Here is a 19,469-nt window from a genome sequence, read left to right as displayed (position 1 = left end):
TTATGTTAGATTAATTAGTTGCAACAAACCTTCAGCTTGGGCCGCTGTTGTATTCTTGAAAACGTTTGATATAATAAGGATATCTTTCTCTTCAAGCTTGTTCACGATATGAGATGCATCATCTACATTTTGAGCCATAAAATCAGCAGGAGTCCATGAAATTCTTCCCTGAACAATATCTAGGAAGTGAGTGAGATGAACTTGAGCACAAGGCAAATTATCATTTAACTGAATATAATGGAAACAATACGAGGTTATAATTGGGTACACTGACATCACAGCACTAACCAGGTCAGGGGAAGGGAGCCGAAGAAAAAGGAGGAAGTACTGAGAAACATAAATGATTTAAAAAGGGAAAATTAAACTAGAGAAATGGGGCAATGGGAGAGATAAAACAGGGGGGGGTTTGAGCTGGACAGATAGGAGGGCTGGTCGTTGAGAAAAGGAAAAAAAATTCTATACAGTTACATAATTGAAACAATTATGGCCCCTTATTGTGGCCCCAGAGTATGTGTTTTTGTTGGGGTGTTGAGAATCCTCAACTAAACTAAAGATAATGACGTCCAGAAGATGAGAAGAAAAGGTATGCTAGACATGAAAATAATAATAATAATTATAATAATTCTATACAGTTACATAATTGAAACAATTATGGCCCCTTATTGTGGGCAGAATATGTGTCTTTGTTGAAGTGTCCTGATATAAACTTATCTGATTGACTGCATTAAAATAATTTAAGGAGAGTTCTCTTAAAACTTTAAGACAATAGGAATAAATACTAGGACCTAATAAAATCAAAACAAAATGCAGCCACCTAATTTGTTTTTCTCTTCTCTACGATGACTAGAGGAACCATCTTTGGCGAGTATTAGGGACTTAGACCATTACAAATACCGTGCTGTAAATTTGCAAGGCATGTGGACTAAGTGAGTCGAGAGTACTCGACTTGAAAGTGGGTGTTGAGAATCCTCGACTAAACTAAAGTGAGCAGTAGAGGCTGAAGGAGAAGAAATGTCACAAGGAGATGGTAGAGAGAGATGGGTAGAGAAAAATGGGAGAGGAGATGGGTAGAGAGAGATCAGAGATGGGTGGAGTGAGTAGAAGAGGCTGACGGAGAAGAAATGTCACAAAGAGATGGGTAGAGCGAGCACTGTAATAATCATCTTTATGATACCCTATGATAGTTCACCAATGGCAAATTGTGCTAGAGAGCAGAAGGCAGTGATGCTGTTATCACTATCATCTCTTAAGATAGACCAGCATGGTTGGTCACTAGAGGAATGCTCCTGCAGGGTTTTCCTGTATGAACAGCTACACAGTGGACAAGAGAAGATTCTGTGATAATTTTTGTCCAATACCTGACAATTTAGACACTGAGGGTCACAGTTGCTGGCCAGTGGCCACCCTTGCCTTCATTGCATACTTTACCGGTAGAGTCTAAATTGAATAGTTTGAGATTCCCATTACATTTTATATTTATGCATGTGCCCGGCCCAGGGGGATGAATTTCTTATTACCATTGATATTATATATATTTTTTGAGTAAACATTGGCTTGTACCACGGGCCAGTCCCCAACAAAAAAAATTGACATGAAAAAGCACAGCAGGAGCAGTGGCGTAACGTTGCCTGTTGGCGCCCCCCTGCCGAAAAGGCGCCCCCCTGTTGGCGCCCCCTCCCCTTTTGGTGCCCCTCCCTAAAATTGAACAAATTAGGTGATTTTAGAGGATAAACCGGTAAAAATTTCTAAAAAAGTGTGTATCTAGAGCAAAACGCGCAGTTTTGCTAGTACTTTAGTTAAGTTTTCGAAATTGTCCCACATTCAAACGACGATTTGGCGCCCCCCTAAGACAGCGCCCCCCTGCACAGCGGGGTCAGCGGGGCCCTTCGTTACGCCACTGAGCAGGAGGAAGGGATTCTGGGCCAGAAAGCATAGATTTAGTTGGAGAAATTGGAGAGTGAAAATAGGAAATAAACAAAATTTAAAGCTCCAGCTCAGTGTTGAACTGAAAAGGAAAGCCCAAAAATTGAGATCAAAATTAGGAATCAGGGGATCGGACAAAAAGGCAGAAAACCCCAAGACTATAACAGGTGACCAAGCTCGGCTTGACGTATCTGCTAGAGGAGTTTGGACTCCATTTGATAAGACCTTTCTTGACATAAGGGTGTCACACCCCAACTGCTTATCAAACAGGACCAAAACTCTTCAAGAAGTATACGAAGCAAGGGTCGAATGAGTCCTCGGCCTCGGCCTCGGTTTTACCGAGGAATGGCGATTTTTCCTCGGCCTCGGCCTCGGTCAGGAGGACAATTCCTCGGTTCGCCTCCGCCTTGGTCAAAAATAGATTCGAAATTCCTCGGCCTCGGCGAAATTTGACGATTTGACCGAGGATTTGACCGAGGATTTTTGTTGAAATTTTGGGAATTTTTCTACAGACTTACAGAGGTTAATGTAAACGAATTTGTAAAATTTCACTGAGAACGAAAAGGAGAAGAAGGATGAGTACTTGGAGAGAGTGTTGAACGTAGAGAAGGCCACTTTCACCCCAGCCGTATTTCTCAAAACTGGAGGCATGTCCAAAGAATGTAAGTGGTTTCTAAATAGAGTGGCAGACCTCATCGCCAGGAAAAGAAAAGAGAGGTATTGCGATTTGGTAAGACATGTAAGGACAAGAATAAGATTCGCTATGTTAAGAACCACACTCATAGCTCTACGAGGGCACAGAGGAAAAAAATGGACAGCAAATATGAGACACCACTATCAGAAGTCCCTTATAACCTCATGCCTGCCCCTATGATGGAGTAGATGTGTATATATCTGATTGTTGATATTTCATATTATATAATATTGGTAGCAGTGGACAATTTCCGTTACACGTTACCTCTGTATTGTGCTCTGCCAATTTGCAATTGCAACACTTGAATTACTTTATTGTATATTATATACTGTTTGACAAAAGGCAGAAAAAGAAATGTACTAAAAAAACAGTTTTTTTTAAGTTTTTTAAAAGAAAAACAATTGTCAATGTATTTTATTTTAATTACATGTAAATGTAAATAATCTAAAAAACAAATATTGGACATCATAGTATTCGGATCACCTCCACTCATCAGCTTTATTATGTTGTTTCTGATATGCAAAATACATATATACACAGAACAAAATTAGAAAGATTTAGGACCAGATTTATTATATATGTTATTTGATTGATGATGTCAATCCTTCGCATCTCGCCGATCTGTGGTTGCGAGAAGCGTTATTGGATGCGCGCGCGACCCAGTAGTGCATCGCGCTACAAATATGTTATATATTAAATGGAAGTTTTTGAGAAAATTGTGATGGTTTTATATTGGAGGACTTCGCCGCTTCGACGCGCCGCGCAAACTAGCATTCTTGCTTCGCATCGTCGATCGTTGCTTTGCTTTGCAGAGCAACGATTTCGATCATCGATGGGTTGACACCGTCAATCAAGGTTTTATAGTACACTACAATGTAGTTGTATTGACAGGGAATGCTGGGTAGACCTCCAATCATGGCTTCCCGATCGTTCAGCTGAGTTAGGAAAAGGCAATTTTGCACGGATACGATGTGTAATATTAAATAGATTCAACAGAATTCGTAAATCACGGCCCTAATATAGACTAGACGACACTGTAATGTAAAACCAAACCTTTTAGTAAAGTTAATGGAACAAAATTAAAAAGATGTTTGTTTGGGGACCAGTTTTTGGCATTTGGATTTATTTCACTTCGTTGTAGCGCGATGCGTTACTAAATTACTGTGCCGCGCCGCGCATTCAATGAGGCTTCTCACAGCTAGATCGGCAAAATGCGCAATTGTGCCGCGCCGAGCTGCGATGAATTGACATCGTCAATTAACTCACTTTGGAGTTATATAATATAGCGTGCGTCTTTTTAAATTACCTTTATCTTTGTGGTCGGTCATTGGTCAATGGAAAATGGTACTTTTTTATATTTTTCTGAAAATTTTTCCTGCGCGGCGCAAATTGCGTTTGCCGTTTGATCGCCGTTGCAGAAAGATTTCCCGAGCGAGCGCCGCGCCATGCAGGACGTTACAATTTATAGTGCTGGAGTTTAGCAACCCCACTATTCATTAAGATACTATACTAAACTAGTTTATCTCTGTGTATATTTTAAATGTTGCAATGTTGAATGTTATACTGGTTAGGTGGGCTGCTAAGTGCTGCGCTCTTCGCGTAAAATAATGTTTCATGTCGCTACATACAAAATCGTATAACCATATTATATGTGCGTAGTGGAGAATTCTTTTAAAAAACCCAACCCTATGTCCCTATGTATGCGGCGTGCTACAATTTCCTCTCACTCAGATCAGTTTGCAGTTATGATTATTTTTAATTTGTAATCTGATCAGTGATCATCAATTTATTTTTCATGTCATGCATCTAATCATTAAAAAGAGCATTGGAATAAGTGTGGACGGTTGCCCGACCCCATCAACAGTCCAGTTTTTATTTATATTTTTAAACAAGTTACGATTTGTACTCCAATTTGAGATTACCAAGCCATTTAATTGGGACTGAAATCAATTCTATCTACAATCATAACAAATTGTGCATTGTAGGTTTATAACTTTGAGTTTGTCTAACCATGCTTTATCATATACCATCTGAATAGTATGATTGGGTGTATAGTAGTGCATGATAAGCCTCTGTAAAGTGGGTAAATTTCAGACCTCTAGTTAAGTTGAAAAGGGTGTGAAAGTCTTGTGAAGATTTTAAAATATTATCTAATATCTTTCTGGCTAATTTAAAATATTTTATGATTTCGGCTTGTACTTGCTCCAAAGGCCAAAACCTTTTGATGCTGAACCTGTAAAACCACATTATTTGATTCCAGCATGCCACAAAATAAGTGCTGATCTGACTAACAAATTGATGAAATCAATCAATTGACTAGGTCCTGCTGTGGTGGTGGTGGTGATGGGCTAGGCGTCTAAGGGTCCCTCAAGCAAGGTCTTCTTAGCAAACGCCAGGATTTCTATCGGGTTGGTGGTTAGTATGTCCAAGTTTAAGTCAGATTTTCCGAAGATTTCTTCTCTCGTCCTGATCGTTGCAGGGCACCGAATCCAGTGTGGTACCGTTTCTTCTTCTTCTCCGCAACGGGGACAAGTTGCACTCTTTGTAAAGTCGATCCTATTTTTGTAGTGGGACAGGTGAAGGCAATGGCCTGCTCTGAGTTGTGCTAGCAGCGCTCCGTCTTTCCTGCTCTCTATTTTACTGTCCGCTCTTTTTCTGTTGTATCCCTTGTAAGTCTGGGAGACCAGGTGGTGTTGGGGGTCGCTATCCTTGATGTGAGCCTTTGCTACTGCTCTGGCAACTCCGTATGAGATTGTAGACTGTCCTTGGCCCAGGTCCGGGAGTTGTGCTGCTTCCTTTGCTGCTTTGTCAGCGTATTCGTTCCCAGGAATGTTGGAGTGGCCGGGAATCCAGTGCAGGTACGTTGTCCCATGGAGTGATTCCAGAGTTTTCCTGATATCCTGAGTGTCTGGGTTCAGGCTATCGATGCTAGTCAGTAATGCCTGGCTATCAGAGCATATGATGGTGTCATCATACTTCTGGTTCTCTGTCATCCATTTCAGGGCTTCCGTAAGTGCAGTTTTCTCCTCACCATAGGAGCAGGTGAACTTATTTCCCTTCTTTTTGATGGTCTCCAGTATAACGGGGTTAGCTGCTGACCCTGTGGTCCTGCTGTGCATCTGCTGGATCACATCACCGTCATGCAACGCCTGATATTTTATAAATGAATGAGAGCTCTGCAACGTTTGGAGTCGATTCTGTTTCAGATTCTGTTTTAGATTCTGTTTCAGATTCTGAATAGAATGCATTAAATTTAAGTGGACATGTGATCAGCAGCAGCTCTAAAATCCCTTGATAAGCTCTTAAATTCTTGGAGAATCATATCACATAGGTTAAAGCTGGGGTAATTAATATCAAAGGTCACTACATAATATCAGTTAGCTTTCTCGGCTGCTTGTCTTAAATGTACTTGAAAGTTTCTTTCAAAGTCTGTCCAAAAATTGTATGGGTCCAGTTTGGTATTCCTTCTTTTTCTGCTTGGCTAAATTAGTATTTTTGTTGTTGATAAATCTAGCTCTAGTTTCATTTCGATTCATTGCGAGTTGGGTGTTGCAACGTCATTGACAAGAAAACATGGGCTAAGTTTAAGAAAATGAATTTAACTTAGTGCTTTGTGTGAGTTCATTACTTATTTGACATAGTTTGTTGCTTGCCTTTTCACAGTTCAAACATATTTTTGTGACATAAAATCATAACATCATTGTGTTGACCCATATAATTTACACTGCATAGAGAAAAGATAGTTTATATTTGGATTTTTTGTGGTTGACTTGGATCTCTAATTACTTTAAAATGTATGCATAATCATTTTATCTAAAAGCTGTTCACAACATTTAAATTTTTTTAATGGAGCAGCAAACAAATAAGTGGGGGAGTAAAATGTCGTGTTAACAAATGGCTCAGGCAGGATTCCTTCTGCTTTGATTTCTTGTTCCTTTATTTCCAAACAACATACCTTGGTGAATGCTTAAGCTTACTAATGTCTGAGTGGATGGGCATCTTCATGGAAAAAGTAGGGCAGATTGTTTTCCGGGTGGGGGGGGGGGGGGGGGGGGGGTGTTTCCTTATCAGGTTATGAACAAAAGAGAAACAATTTTTTAGAGAAACAAAAACAAAACAAAAATTCAAAAAATTTCTTGTAGCTCGGATTATCAAGACGTATTGCATTTAAGGGCTCATGATCGTGTGTTGACAAACACCTTTGAATCTCTTCAATACTTGTTTCTTTTAGAATTTAGATCATCATACTTCATCATATATTTGACATTCGCATCTGAAATCTTGGAATTCCAATTGATTTTTTCCTCATGACAATTATGCACCCAAAATAATATATCATCACTATATTTAATTGTATCCATAATGTTATTCGTTCAAACAAAAGTAAATGTGTCTCTTGAAAATAGGGAATGTTTGCTAAGTTTACTATCATCTTATTTCCAATTCTAATGTTGGAATTCCAGAACTGTTATTTCCTCATGAAACTGTGCACCTGAAACGATATGGAATCGCCAACATTATTGTCACCATAATTCTATCATTATAACAGGAACATTAATCAGCTATTTGATATAGGAGATGTTTGCCATTTGGGTACTCCTGATATACCTACACTTTGCAAGGAGCTGTCCGTCTGAGTGCGAGTGTGAGACTGATTTCGACTACGAAGATGGGGTCTTGGTTAATTGCGAGAACCTCGGTTTGGACACTATCCCTTTTGATATGCCATCCCATGTGTCTACTCTGTAAGTTTTTTCGGATGATATTAAACTTGCTGACTTTTTTGTTGTTGCTATCGTTTCTATTTATGTCCTCAGATTCAGAATATTTATCTGTTAATCTTAGTCTATCAGTTGACTGACTATGATAAATGATACCTCACTGTTAAAATGTTGTTAAGCCCATGCTGTCTCCACTGAGCCGTGTTACAATTTAGTCCAAACTTCCTCAAGCCATACTAAGCAGCATATAGTATAGTAGCCGGTAATTCGTCTAACTACTATTCAGTACACTGTTGACCGTTTTGAAAAATGTAATAACATTACATGTTCAAAATACAGACCGAGACGATTGTTAACAATTAGTCACCTCAGTCCGCACAGAACTAGTGGCCAAACATGGCATTGATTCTTCGTCCATTATAATAATTTTCTCTTCTCTGCACAATGGATACAATGTAATTCGATAATGTCAGTAATGCAACAATTACTGGCCGATAACTCTGATACCTCATGTTTAACCAACTGTAACAGTGGGTTTCATAGTAAGTTATCCATCTAACTGCACATTGTGAATCATGGTGACAACTTCTTTTCGTTGACAGCCTCAATACTGTTAAAATCAGTATTGAAAACTAAATTTTACAACAATTGTCTCCTCTGCACAATTGATACAATGTAGTTCATAAGTTGGTCCTATAGCCTTATAGCAAGTAGAATATATCGCTACATATTCTGAATTATGATGCTATCTTTGTCTTTGACAGCCTCAGCTATTGAAATACTGTGTTAAAACCTAAATTTTCATCATCCAACGTACATTGTCAAGCAATCTTTAAGTTCTAATTAAATTGAGAAGTAGGCGCAAATATATCTATCTAATCACTTGAATTGATAATTAATAAAGTCTTAAAAAGTGGCGTGCCAAGTAGTGAGTGGTGAAGTAGCAAGCAAGTAGAATCAACCATCGATTAGCGCTTGTTCAATAAATGAGCTTCTAGGACCAGGACATTGTTGTCCGATGACTGCATCTTGTCGTGTCCAATCATCTCATTACGAGGATTGTCAGTCGTTCCGTCACAGTCCCGAGCCAGGTCTAAATTACCCAGATCTACTGACAGTTCTTACGTGAGGAGTCTGTTATTGATAAACCTGATTAGAGAGATCCCCAGGGAGGGAGAGAGAGAGTTTGTTGGGTGGTTGTTGACATGATCAACACTAGCTGGACACTAGTTCTTATCTGAACTAGTGTCCACCTTTGTGACATGCTAAACACAGTGGTCAGTGGCTACCATCCACGCAGGGTAATGAAATTGGTTTCTGTGGATCTGCTCGTATCAGCGGATCTATGTTTGATTGATATCGGTGCGGGTACTGCATACTACATAGCCATGTATATATTGGATACAATGCACCATATCACCCAGTTTTAGCACCTGACATCACACAGAGAAACCAGGGAGAGTCATCTTCTTCAGAAAACCTGTATCTTCTTCAGAAAGCTTAAGTAGCAACTAGCATATTTCTAAACGTAAGAGATCGTGACCCAGTGAACAGATTGGTCATTAATTCACCCCAAAGAAGGGTTAACAGGTAATAGCTGGGTTAGTACTGACACAGACAAAAGAGAGCTCATTAGCTGAACCCCCTCCAGTCCCTCAATATCTACCAAAGTTCACACTTGATATGTGCAATATTAATGTGCTGATTGTCGGCTACTAATTTGATTGCTGCCTTTCTTCGCAGTATTTTGTTGAATTGCTACTACAGTGGGTATGCCACCGACATATTCTCTGATTATAGACCGCACTGCTAGCTTATCTTGCTTGATGAGAGTCTCAGGATTGATCATTATATATATATGCTGTGTCGTAGACAAAAAATATGGGCTTGCTAAGTCTAGCATTATTCAAATACTTTAGCGCATGGTCGTCTATTCGGGTTGAGCCAGTTGAATATATGTAGTCCAACGAAAGTCTATAATAAGACTTAACTACTCTTCAATTTAACTAAACTATCTTAAGCTATAGACAACTAATCGCCACAGTTTACTGTAATAGAAAATGTTTCATTTTAATGTGCTCACCTTGTGTACTGTGCGAGGAATGTTATTTGGTTATTTGAAGAATGATAATAGTTGGCGGGAGGTCTAGGAGGAGGATGTGGTGAAATACCGGCTAAGTGAGATAATGTACTGGTACAGTATGTGTCGGGTGATGGGTACTGACACTTCACTCCCCATTTCTCTAATTAGTCCCGACAAATCTATTTTAATTGACAAAGCAGCTGTGTAACCCATGACTTTATCCGTATCGTCAGGTTCTTGCGCTGCTTCCCAAATATCAAGTTCTTTGAAGTTTGGACAGCACAATTAGGCGACAAAACACCACCTTTTCCCAAATGAAATCAGTAGTTGTAGATAAACTCTTAATAATTGTAAATGAGTTTGAGGTTTTTTGACAGACCATACGACAGATTGATCGAATTCTTTGGAATTATAAAAACCAAATTTCCCCCAAAACCGTATGATCTGTTGTAATATGACTTAACACCGGGAGACTAGTAGACTCAAAGATGATTATTTTCAAAATTATAATTAAATGACTGTAACTGCGCTAAGTCCTCCGCAATACGTGTCATAAGTCAATTAACTCAATTCCTGTTTTTTGACCTCATGGAAAAAATAGCCCGAAAAGTTGGCGCTAATTCAACTATTCTTTTCCGTAGAGCCTTCAGGGTATTCAAGCACTCGTCTGCAATGTAAAGCAAATTTTCGGCAATTGCCGGAATTGCAATAACTGTGGTTAGGTCAATAAAGATACTAGCTAGAAAAATCTGAGAAGGATTGTAATGTAAGAGGGATTGCTGATAAATCAGTTCCAATAGACTCATTAGTCCAAACGTTTATCCTAACGACTCGTCCAAATAACTCCCAAATAACTCCCATTTGATAGTCTACTAAATTCACTATAGTATCATGATTCATGATATGGTATAGGCTCGTAATTATGGGACGTTTCCAGCTCCCAGACCCAGCCTGATCACATGCTGTTGTCGGGAAGACTCAGCCTGATACCCAGCCTGCTTTAGTGAGAGAAACCCAGCCTGGTTTTAGGCAGCAGTCTGAGAGTCCTGGAGCAGCGTACCACACTGTTAATACCATTCTCCGCCTGGTTTTAGGCAGCAGTCAGAGAGTCCTGGAGCAGCGTACCACAATGTTAATACCATTCTCCGCCTGGTTTTAGGCAGCAGTCAGAGAGTCCTGGAGCAGCGTACCACACTGTTAATACCATTCTCCACCTGGTTTTAGGCAGCGGTCAGAGAGTCCTGGAGCAGCGTACCACACTGTTACTACCATTCTCCGCCTGGTTTTAGGCAGCAGTCAGAGAGTCCTGGAGCAGCGTACCACACTGTTACTACCATTCTCCGCCTGGTTTTAGGCAGCAGTCAGAGAGTCCTGGAGCAGCGTACCACACTGTTACTACCATTCTCCGCCTGGTTTTAGGCAGCAGTCAGAGAGTCCTGGAGCAGCGTACCACACTGTTAATACCATTCTCCGCCTGGTTTTAGGCAGCAGTCAGAGAGTCCTGGAGCAGCGTACCACACTGTTAATACCATTCTCCGCCTGGTTTTAGGCAGCGGTCAGAGCGTCCTGGAGCAGCGTACCACACTGTTAATACCATTCTCCGCCTGGTTTTAGGCAGCAGTCAGAGAGTCCTGGAGCAGCGTACCACACTGTTAATACCATTCTCCGCCTGGTTTTAGGCAGCGGTCAGAGAGTCCTGGAGCAGCGTACCACACTGTTACTACCATTCTCCGCCTGGTTTTAGGCAGCAGTCAGAGAGTCCTGGAGCAGCGTACCACACTGTTACTACCATTCTCCGCCTGGTTTTAGGCAGCAGTCTGAGAGTCCTGGAGCAGTGTACCACACTGTTAATACCATTCTCCGCCTGGTTTTAGGCAGCAGTCTGAGAGTCCTGGAGCAGTGTACCACACTGTTAATACCATTCTCCGTCTCTCTGTGAGCGTATATATTATGTTATATATAATGTTTAGTTTTGAGGAGGTCATTGTTGATCAAGTAATCAACTGAGTGGTACAGCGTCAGGTCGGGACCGTGTCACGTGATATTTCTAACCCACTTCATTGGTCTAGCGCAGTTTATGTAAAATATTCATTTATATGCAGGATTTTAAACTGTTTATGAATCCAAGGGTCGGGACGGTTGGACCAATCTATCTGAGATTGGATTTGCTTGAGAATGAACGGTAATGTCGGGACTATACATGACCTAACTCAGAAAGGCACGCAGCTTCAGTCTCATAATATGTGGTTCTGAGACACGGATTAAAATGTAATGTAAGATTAGGGGTCCCAGACTAAATCCAGCTGCTACATTTAGGGGGCGAGACTAAAGAAAGATACAATGTCCAGACTCCAGGGTCCTGGCATGAAGTTGGGTGGTAGGAACTGGTTCCTGGCTCAGCTTTACTCTATTCAAGGAGATAAGAATTGCTGAGCGGTGATTTTATCTGAAACCATAAAAATGAAACATATTTTCCAAAATATTCGCAGATAAATTTGGGGCATTTTCACAACACCTTTACTTTCTAATTATCTTGTCTTTGCAGTATTTCTAGATATTTAGTGTCATTTCAGCTCTTAGATTAGTTTAGACAAGATTGCACCATTGCACCCCTGATTAGTGGTTAGGATTGTTGTGTGACAATACCTGATAATTCCTGATAATGCCTGATAAGTCTCTCGTTATTACCTTATTATTGCTATCAGTTGCAGTAAATCTGGTAACGCTCCCAATTTGCTCCTACTCCTAGCTAGTCCAAACCTTCAGGACCTAACAGCTCAAACATACTGCAGTGTTTCCTGGAATGCGACTTATTCGTATTTCGTAGATCATGTTTTACTAGAATAAGAATTCTGCCAAACTGTCTACCCCGTAACTTTCAAGCGAGATTGTATCAAGGTTGCACGAAAAATTTAAGATTGGCCGACTTAATTTTCCCACTGATTAGATACCTCATTATGATTAGAGGATTAGCATCCCAACAAATCATCACTAGATTCAAGCCGGGAAGTTTATCCAAGTTAGTTTCAATCTTGAATAATCTTGCATGAGAGGAGAATGGCCCTTGTAGCTAGTCACTGAAACACATTTATAATTATCACCTGACAAACTAATGATCCGCTACCTTCCTCTCCTCCCTCTCTCCTCCACCATAGTTCCTAGTACGATTGTAGCGCTGCTATTTCTAGCTAATGCTAGTGTTCATTAACGGTAATTGGTCCACAACGCCGCTACATACAAATACAGTACACACTGACCGTTCTAACGGCCTCACTGTATACATTACCCCATTACTGTGCTATAAGCACCGCTAGACGCTCTATTAATCTCACCTCCAGCTAAACATAGCGCTTCAAAGCGCCCACGTGCAACAAGCTGAGCCGAGCGCACATTAATTTTTCATTAACTTCTAGAACCTGAAGAAACATCCAATAAATTGTTGTCATAAGTTTAGTACTTCAATAAAAGAATGACTGGATGAAGGAAGTATGTTAGGCATGAGAGGAATGTAGCTTTGCTGACTGATTATTTGTTTTAGCCTCCTCAAAGCAGATAAATGTAGCCAATTTAGGTAAGATCATTAACTTGCGGTATGCCGACCATATTTCCTCAACAAATTACTCTGAACATTCTCTAATTTTAGTTTGAAATCTCTGCGACAATGTTCGTGGTCCATGGTAAATGTGGTTACATCAATATGAGCGAATATATATGTCTTGCAAGGAACGATTAAGGAACGATTAAAAATATAATAATTTATTTATTACCTAATTACTTTATATTACAACGTTTAAGATGAACAAGGTTTAATATTAATACTAATAACCGTCCTATATTAATAATGGAATACAATTTGCAAAAATCAATAAATGAAATATAATAATTTAATATAAGCAAGCAGCAGAAGTTAAACCTAGCGAACAGTATTATATCAACTGTTTGTGAAGCAGAAATGGACCCCACTATTTACGCAACAATAAAGCACAGAAGCCAAACTCGGACTCAATTGCGGAACCAGAAAAACAGAATTCCGGAGATATGCACCTAACTTGAATGTATTTACTATTTAAGTATTTAAGTACAGAATTCCCAATTTAATTGCGCGACCATTTCATGTTCGGAACATTGTTTATTGAAATGGTCTGGTATTTAAAGTCTTACTGCACCTTGTTCATTTAAATGATGATATGATATGGTTAACATACAAAAGGGTCGAGGGGAAAGCGTCTTTAATCCGTCAGATCAGACAAACACAAAGTGTGTTATGGTGATCAATGTGCCACCCGGTACAAACTTAAACATTGCATCAGCTATGACTTCCAATCATGGAAATCATTTTATCCATTTTGTGTGGACAAATAGCGGAATGTTTCTTATGTAGGCTACAAAATTACAAATACTGCAGGTCACCCAATTTTGGAATTTGTCAAAATGTTACACTCCAATTCAAATTTCAAAGACAGGAGCTCAAAGACGCAATATTTTTAACATAACAATTTGTAACATATTACAACTAATTACAACACTACAAATCTATTACATTTATTGAAAATTATGTAATGTAACGTGATGGAAATATTTTAACGGGCATATCCTGTCCAAACCCAGGATGCACTACATGAAGAATTCGTTGTAACTTTGTTTGAAAAGCATTAATATTTGATCTTCTGTATTCCTTCAGCATATATTCGCTACTTAACATTCAACCAACAGTGTGGATTTGTTTAAATGTTTTGTAGCTCAGTATTCACTATTCATGACATTTCGTTTTCAGGTACCTAAGTTACAATCGACTGCGGAGTATGGAGGGTCTGCAGTATTATAACAACCTCAGAGCTTTGTGAGTACATACCCCTTATTTCACTTTCACTTTCACTTTTACTTTCAATTATGAATTCACTTATATAGTGTTCTTGATTATTCCTTTCTCTTTCTTTACACCCGTGCTCTGTCTCTCATAGTCTAAACCATCACAATCTCCATTTTAATGATATAATATTTCATCAGTCAACTAAAATATATCGAATCAAATACATCATATATTATGCATTTTATGATTCGTCACAATAGGGTATTATCTCGAGCACTCGGGTAGCTAAATTAGTCAACAATCACCTACTCACCCCAACCATCACCAGCAACCCTCCATTCTCTAACACAATCTCCCCAATACTGAGCTCCATATTGGAGAGTGTACAGAATGAGTAGTGTCATGCACTATGCAGCACCCTCACATACTACTGTTAGTGCCTCCCCCTAATCAGCCCCCAATACTACCTGGCCCTCTTTACTCAGCCCCCTCCTATAATAGCTGCTAGTAAAGCAGCCCTGTATCGTGTCAAAGCTGTCCCGTATCCCGTCATTAGACAATCAACAAACTTATCGTATTTCCTTATAATTGGAGGAGATAAGTGAGGGTCGGTACTTGTTGTAGTTTTATAACTGTATTATAAGAGTGACGTGGGAAGCACGCGTGAAGCACGTGGCAGGGCATGTGAAGCACGGGTCCTCAATTACTGAGGGTCAATTATTAGAGGACATGCAGAGCATGCTCTCTTATCCATACAATTCCTATTTATAAGTTAACAAGTTAAGCTTCAGACAATTGATGTGAGCGTTCAGGATCATCTTTTAGTCATCTCTCTGGAATTATTCAACCGCGACCATTCAATTCATTTTGCTTGGGTTATAATATATATAATGGTGATAAGATGTGATTGGCCCGATTGTTAAAAGGAGGGAACGTCATAACACGTGGTTATAACGGTAGTGAACGAGTATAATCGGTGTTTTAGAACTCCAGAGAAAGAGACAATAGTTACACAGAGATATAGCGAGGGATTTGTATATTCCAGGTTGGAATTTCTGAGGAGAAGGGGATTTATTGGTGCTGCATACTCTGGACATTACACAATCAGGATAACTAGAGATATTGCAATAGTACTGTATACATCAGGAGATAACTGGATATATTGTAATAGCTAGCTGCACTGTATAAATCAGGAGATGCAGGAGTGTCTTGAGAGAAATCCTGATTTCTTACGAGTTTAGGGCGTTCATATTTAGATTGAAATGCTGATTGTTAAATTCTAACGCTAAATAAAACTAAATTACTGACTAAAGTTGAGCTAATTTACAGACTAAATCAGATTCTTCCTCTTCAGGTATGTACTAAACTTAAATTTTTATTCAAAGTCAGTATGTTCTATCAAAGACTCCCGTACGGAATAACTTGATGAAAAGCAGGTTTAAGTAAGACTGCTAATCATCCTTTAAATGGAGGAGTATTTGTTGACAAGCTGCATATCTTCAAAGCAAGCACTTAAGGAACATAGCCTGGCACCCATACGGTGATAATCACCCTCAGATCTCGTTACGATTTGAAATGTACAGATATATAGCAGATATTATACACACATACTTGCTTAGCACATACACAATACTCCTTACAGGTACCCAGATCATCATTTACTTTTCCCTATCGCTGTACACATGCGCTACATCGCCTCCCATCTTGCAGCACCCACGTAATTAAGGAGTAGTAAGTACGGAGTTAGCTCCACTCTCCTGCTAAATAATTCATGAGCTGGGTGCTTTGGGAGCGCCTTGATGACTCCAGGGCCGTGATTACATAATAGAGATCATCTCAGTTATAATTGTACAATCTACAAACTACCCCAGACCTGGCACCGCCTTGTTACCTTTACCGACCACATGTCAAGTGATAAATAAGCTTCCCCAGATTCGCAGATGCTTCCTCTGAGAGCGTGACAGACAATGGGGGTATTTTAGGATGTCTGGTAAAAGAGTCCGGACAAAAGGAGGGGAGGAGAGTTTTCTACAAGCTGCTACTTTTATATCCGGGATCTATTGTCGTCAGTTGGTAGTAGCACTTGCAGAGAGGTGATGTTGCTGGCAAACTTGGGTAAGATGGCGGGAAAATGCACAGTTTTATCTAACAAGATTATCAGTCATGTTGATAATATTGCCCATTATAATTGGAGCCCTTCTAATCAGTGTAATCAGCCTGTGAAGCGTCGTACAATGGCAATTTAGGCTCTTATTGCGGACCTTTATGTATTATTCATTGAAACTGGCACAGTTAATCATTTATCAGGTATTCAGACCTGCGATGTTTGGCGAGTCACTCTAAATATGGTCCATATATTGACAGGGTCCAAGTGCAGAGTTCTGTAAGGAGGTCCTTAGGAAACAGTACTTAAATTTAGATTATATTCAGGTTTTTATCAAATGAGTATTATAGTTTGATATTTCTGTGGAATAAGCTTACATGCTTACATGTCAAGAGTCAAACTCAAATATTGGTTACACTGGAACACTGGAAAGAGGGAATTTCTGCTATATATTTTAATCGATCATTAAACGATAAGTGGAGACTAAACGATCGATCGAAGGCGCAGCTTTGAATAGTGTAACCTTTCAAATATTCATTATACGGGCCTAATTTGACAGCGGTTTGAAAATATTTTCTAAAGAAAGCCCATATTTTAACGTACCCCTGGCTATTAGGATACCTATGTACTGTGCAGGATATTAGATAGAAGGTAAGAATTTACATAGTAGGTGCAAATTCACACTGTCTCTTCTCGTACTATCAACCTTCAACATTGTAATTTCAATATTGTGAAATCTCGCCTTCCATTTGTAGGTAAATAATGAGAGAACATTCTAGACGTCCAGTAGTTGAACTGGTTGACAGCAGGATTTATCAGGATATTGCCTCCACCCTACCATTGTTTGGTCTCCTCTCCTCATCACCACGTCTGAAACGAACATGAAGAGGAAACTGAAACAATGACTGACACTTCACACTTAGTCAGTACACGCCCCAACTCTAGTGGTCTGAAGTAACCTGTCAGGATGATATCTCCTCATGTTTACACGATAGGATTCCCAGATATGAGATATCTGATACTATCTCAACATTCCAGCTCTCCGCTTGATTGGTCAAGTGTGTTATTTAAACTCAGGACTACACTTACGCGACCACATGCTTGTCAGAAGATATTTCTCAAGAAAACAAACAATAGCAGATTGTGATGCTATTCAAATATCTCCACCACTGGGAGAGTAGATATTGAAGTGGGTGTGCCGCTAAAAGGGAAGTAGCGGGGTTTGTATTGGTTTCTACTTTCTAACAGATTTAAGAATAGTTATAAAATAAGAAAGTAAGAATACTCTCAAGACTTATATTCTCTTCAAGGCTGCTGGATGTGGGATCTAGTTTACAGCCAAGCTTGACATTTGAGGCAAAATTCCTACTTGGTTTAGTATGAATTAATTTGTTTAATTTCACACTTTGACCCTAGCTCCAATGAGCAATGAGACACAATTCTTTTTTCTCCGCATTTAATTTGGCTAATTTGTCAGTGGTTCTATGCTCAACCTTCTCTGCTATACGGAAAACAGATATCTGCCGATGGTAAATTAACTAATTTAATTGATTTAGCAACTTTGCGATAAATCCATTAGTGATCGCTAGCTGTAATTATTGGTTTACCTTTGACGTAAGACTGTGGGATCTTCTGCAGATTCTGCAGATTTTCGGCATCTTAATAGAGGTGAAGAGGAGAATAATCGAGAAGAAGGAGGAGAAGGGGAGTTAACTCCATAATTAGCAGAACATAGTGATACTAACAGACTATGAGAGCATATATTAATTAGTCCAGGCAAATGGGCACAATGTCTGGGATCTAACTGGACAAGGGGATAGTATGTGGACCCTAATTTCTAGTCATCCCGTCTACAATATTCCTTTATCTCACAATATTCAACCACATAAACATGCCCTAATTATTCATATTAAGACATAATTAACTGCTCTGTATATTCAGCTTTGTCTAATTAGGTCTGTTAAGGTGGGTGGTGCCTGGCTCAGGCCATCTACCTAACAAAACATTCCCAGTAACTGTCACGTAAACATTTAATAGAGCTGTTCTTCTCAATTTTTCCTCACCTAAACGGACTAGCGCGAACTAATTGATTGGCTATCTCACCAGATAAGCAAGAATTGTCCTGAACCGATAGGAGTAATACCTGGACCTGCCGTACAAAGTGACCAATTACTTTATTAAACGGGGTCATTAACCTGATGTCATGAGCTTGACAAGGCACAACGCTAGGTTGCTTGGAGGGTGAGATGACCTGGTGGCTTTGTATTGGACAGACGTGGTATTTTAATGAGCAATGACTCATAGTCTTTATTAACAATCATTGACTGTTAAAGAGCTGTCCCACTAGCTCATTAGTGACCAAGTTTGGGTGATATCCGACAGCACAACTACCAACATTTTATTCAAAGCAAAAGAAGGAAGCACGTGGTGAACCGCAGTTAACTCCTTATAAAACTTTTTATCTTTAATAAAATATTCACGAGCATTTCACCACGTGCTTCCTTCAATTTAATTTACCGTGTTGAAATTTTATACAACAAATATGATAAACATAACAATTAATTTTGAAATATTATTGTTATGTTTATCATTTGATGTCTAAAATTTCAATACGGTTTATTGTTCTACTTAAAGTAAGAATATTTCAATAAGTTAGAAGACAATTTTTTTAAAAGCATATTTTCTACAAGAGAAACTCCATTCTCGTACGTAAGGAGAGTTAGGACTCATAGTATATTAACTAAAATTACAATTTGAATCATCATAAAGCTCAAATTATGGTTTATGATATAGTACATTCCCTACATTGGACTCTCTCCTAATAGTATTACTAGTAGTTACAGTACTGATTTTGAGAGTTTAAGAACAAAAGCACTATACTAAAAAGTACTATACTACTAGTACTATAACTACTACTAGTGTATATTTACTAAGAGGTATAATTGCCGACATGACTGAATACAGGCCCTCCTCCTCCCTTGTTACAAGATATACATCTGCCTGATATCTCCTACAATTACACAGGGATACACAGTGCTCTTAACCAATTAATTGAGCAATTAGCCATCAATTAATCAGCCAATTAGCCATAAATCCCTTGTTCATTGTGGTAAATATCAGGATCATATGGCGGA

The 19,469-nt window shown here is 39.2% G+C and overlaps 3 protein-coding genes across 5 annotated transcripts in view; 1 reads left to right on the top strand and 2 right to left on the bottom strand.

Moving 5' to 3' along the window:
* The window catches only part of LOC134826631 (uncharacterized), a 33,872-nt gene that overhangs the window by 3,992 nt on the left and 10,411 nt on the right, over positions 1-19,469 (bottom strand). The window contains exon 2 of one of the 3 annotated variants that reach the window (XM_063839087.1): positions 30-168. In XM_063839087.1, coding sequence (XP_063695157.1) covers positions 30-138 — 109 coding nt within the window. In that variant the 5' untranslated portion in view covers positions 139-168. Of the gene's footprint in view, positions 1-29; positions 176-19,469 lie in introns of those variants that run through there. The other 2 variants (XM_063839085.1, XM_063839088.1) reach the window with 2 other exon arrangements.
* LOC134826740 (uncharacterized) lies at positions 4,966-5,736 on the bottom strand. The gene has a single exon (XM_063839232.1). It carries the CDS (start codon positions 5,734-5,736, stop codon positions 4,966-4,968), a length of 771 nt encoding a protein of 256 aa, XP_063695302.1.
* LOC134826630 (leucine-rich repeats and immunoglobulin-like domains protein 2) overlaps positions 7,165-19,469 on the top strand; it is a 37,639-nt gene continuing 25,334 nt past the window's right edge. Inside the window, exons 1-2 of the mRNA XM_063839084.1 lie at positions 7,165-7,362; positions 14,196-14,261. Of these exons, the coding sequence (XP_063695154.1) occupies positions 7,196-7,362; positions 14,196-14,261 (233 nt within the window). The 5' untranslated portion in view covers positions 7,165-7,195. The remainder of the gene's footprint in view (positions 7,363-14,195; positions 14,262-19,469) is intronic.

Source organism: Bolinopsis microptera, chromosome 2 (assembly GCF_026151205.1).
Source record: "Bolinopsis microptera isolate Bmic1 chromosome 2, MBARI_Bmic_1.0, whole genome shotgun sequence".
Lineage (NCBI taxonomy): Eukaryota > Metazoa > Ctenophora > Tentaculata > Lobata > Bolinopsidae > Bolinopsis > Bolinopsis microptera.
This window is presented reverse-complemented; position numbering and strand designations above follow the sequence as displayed.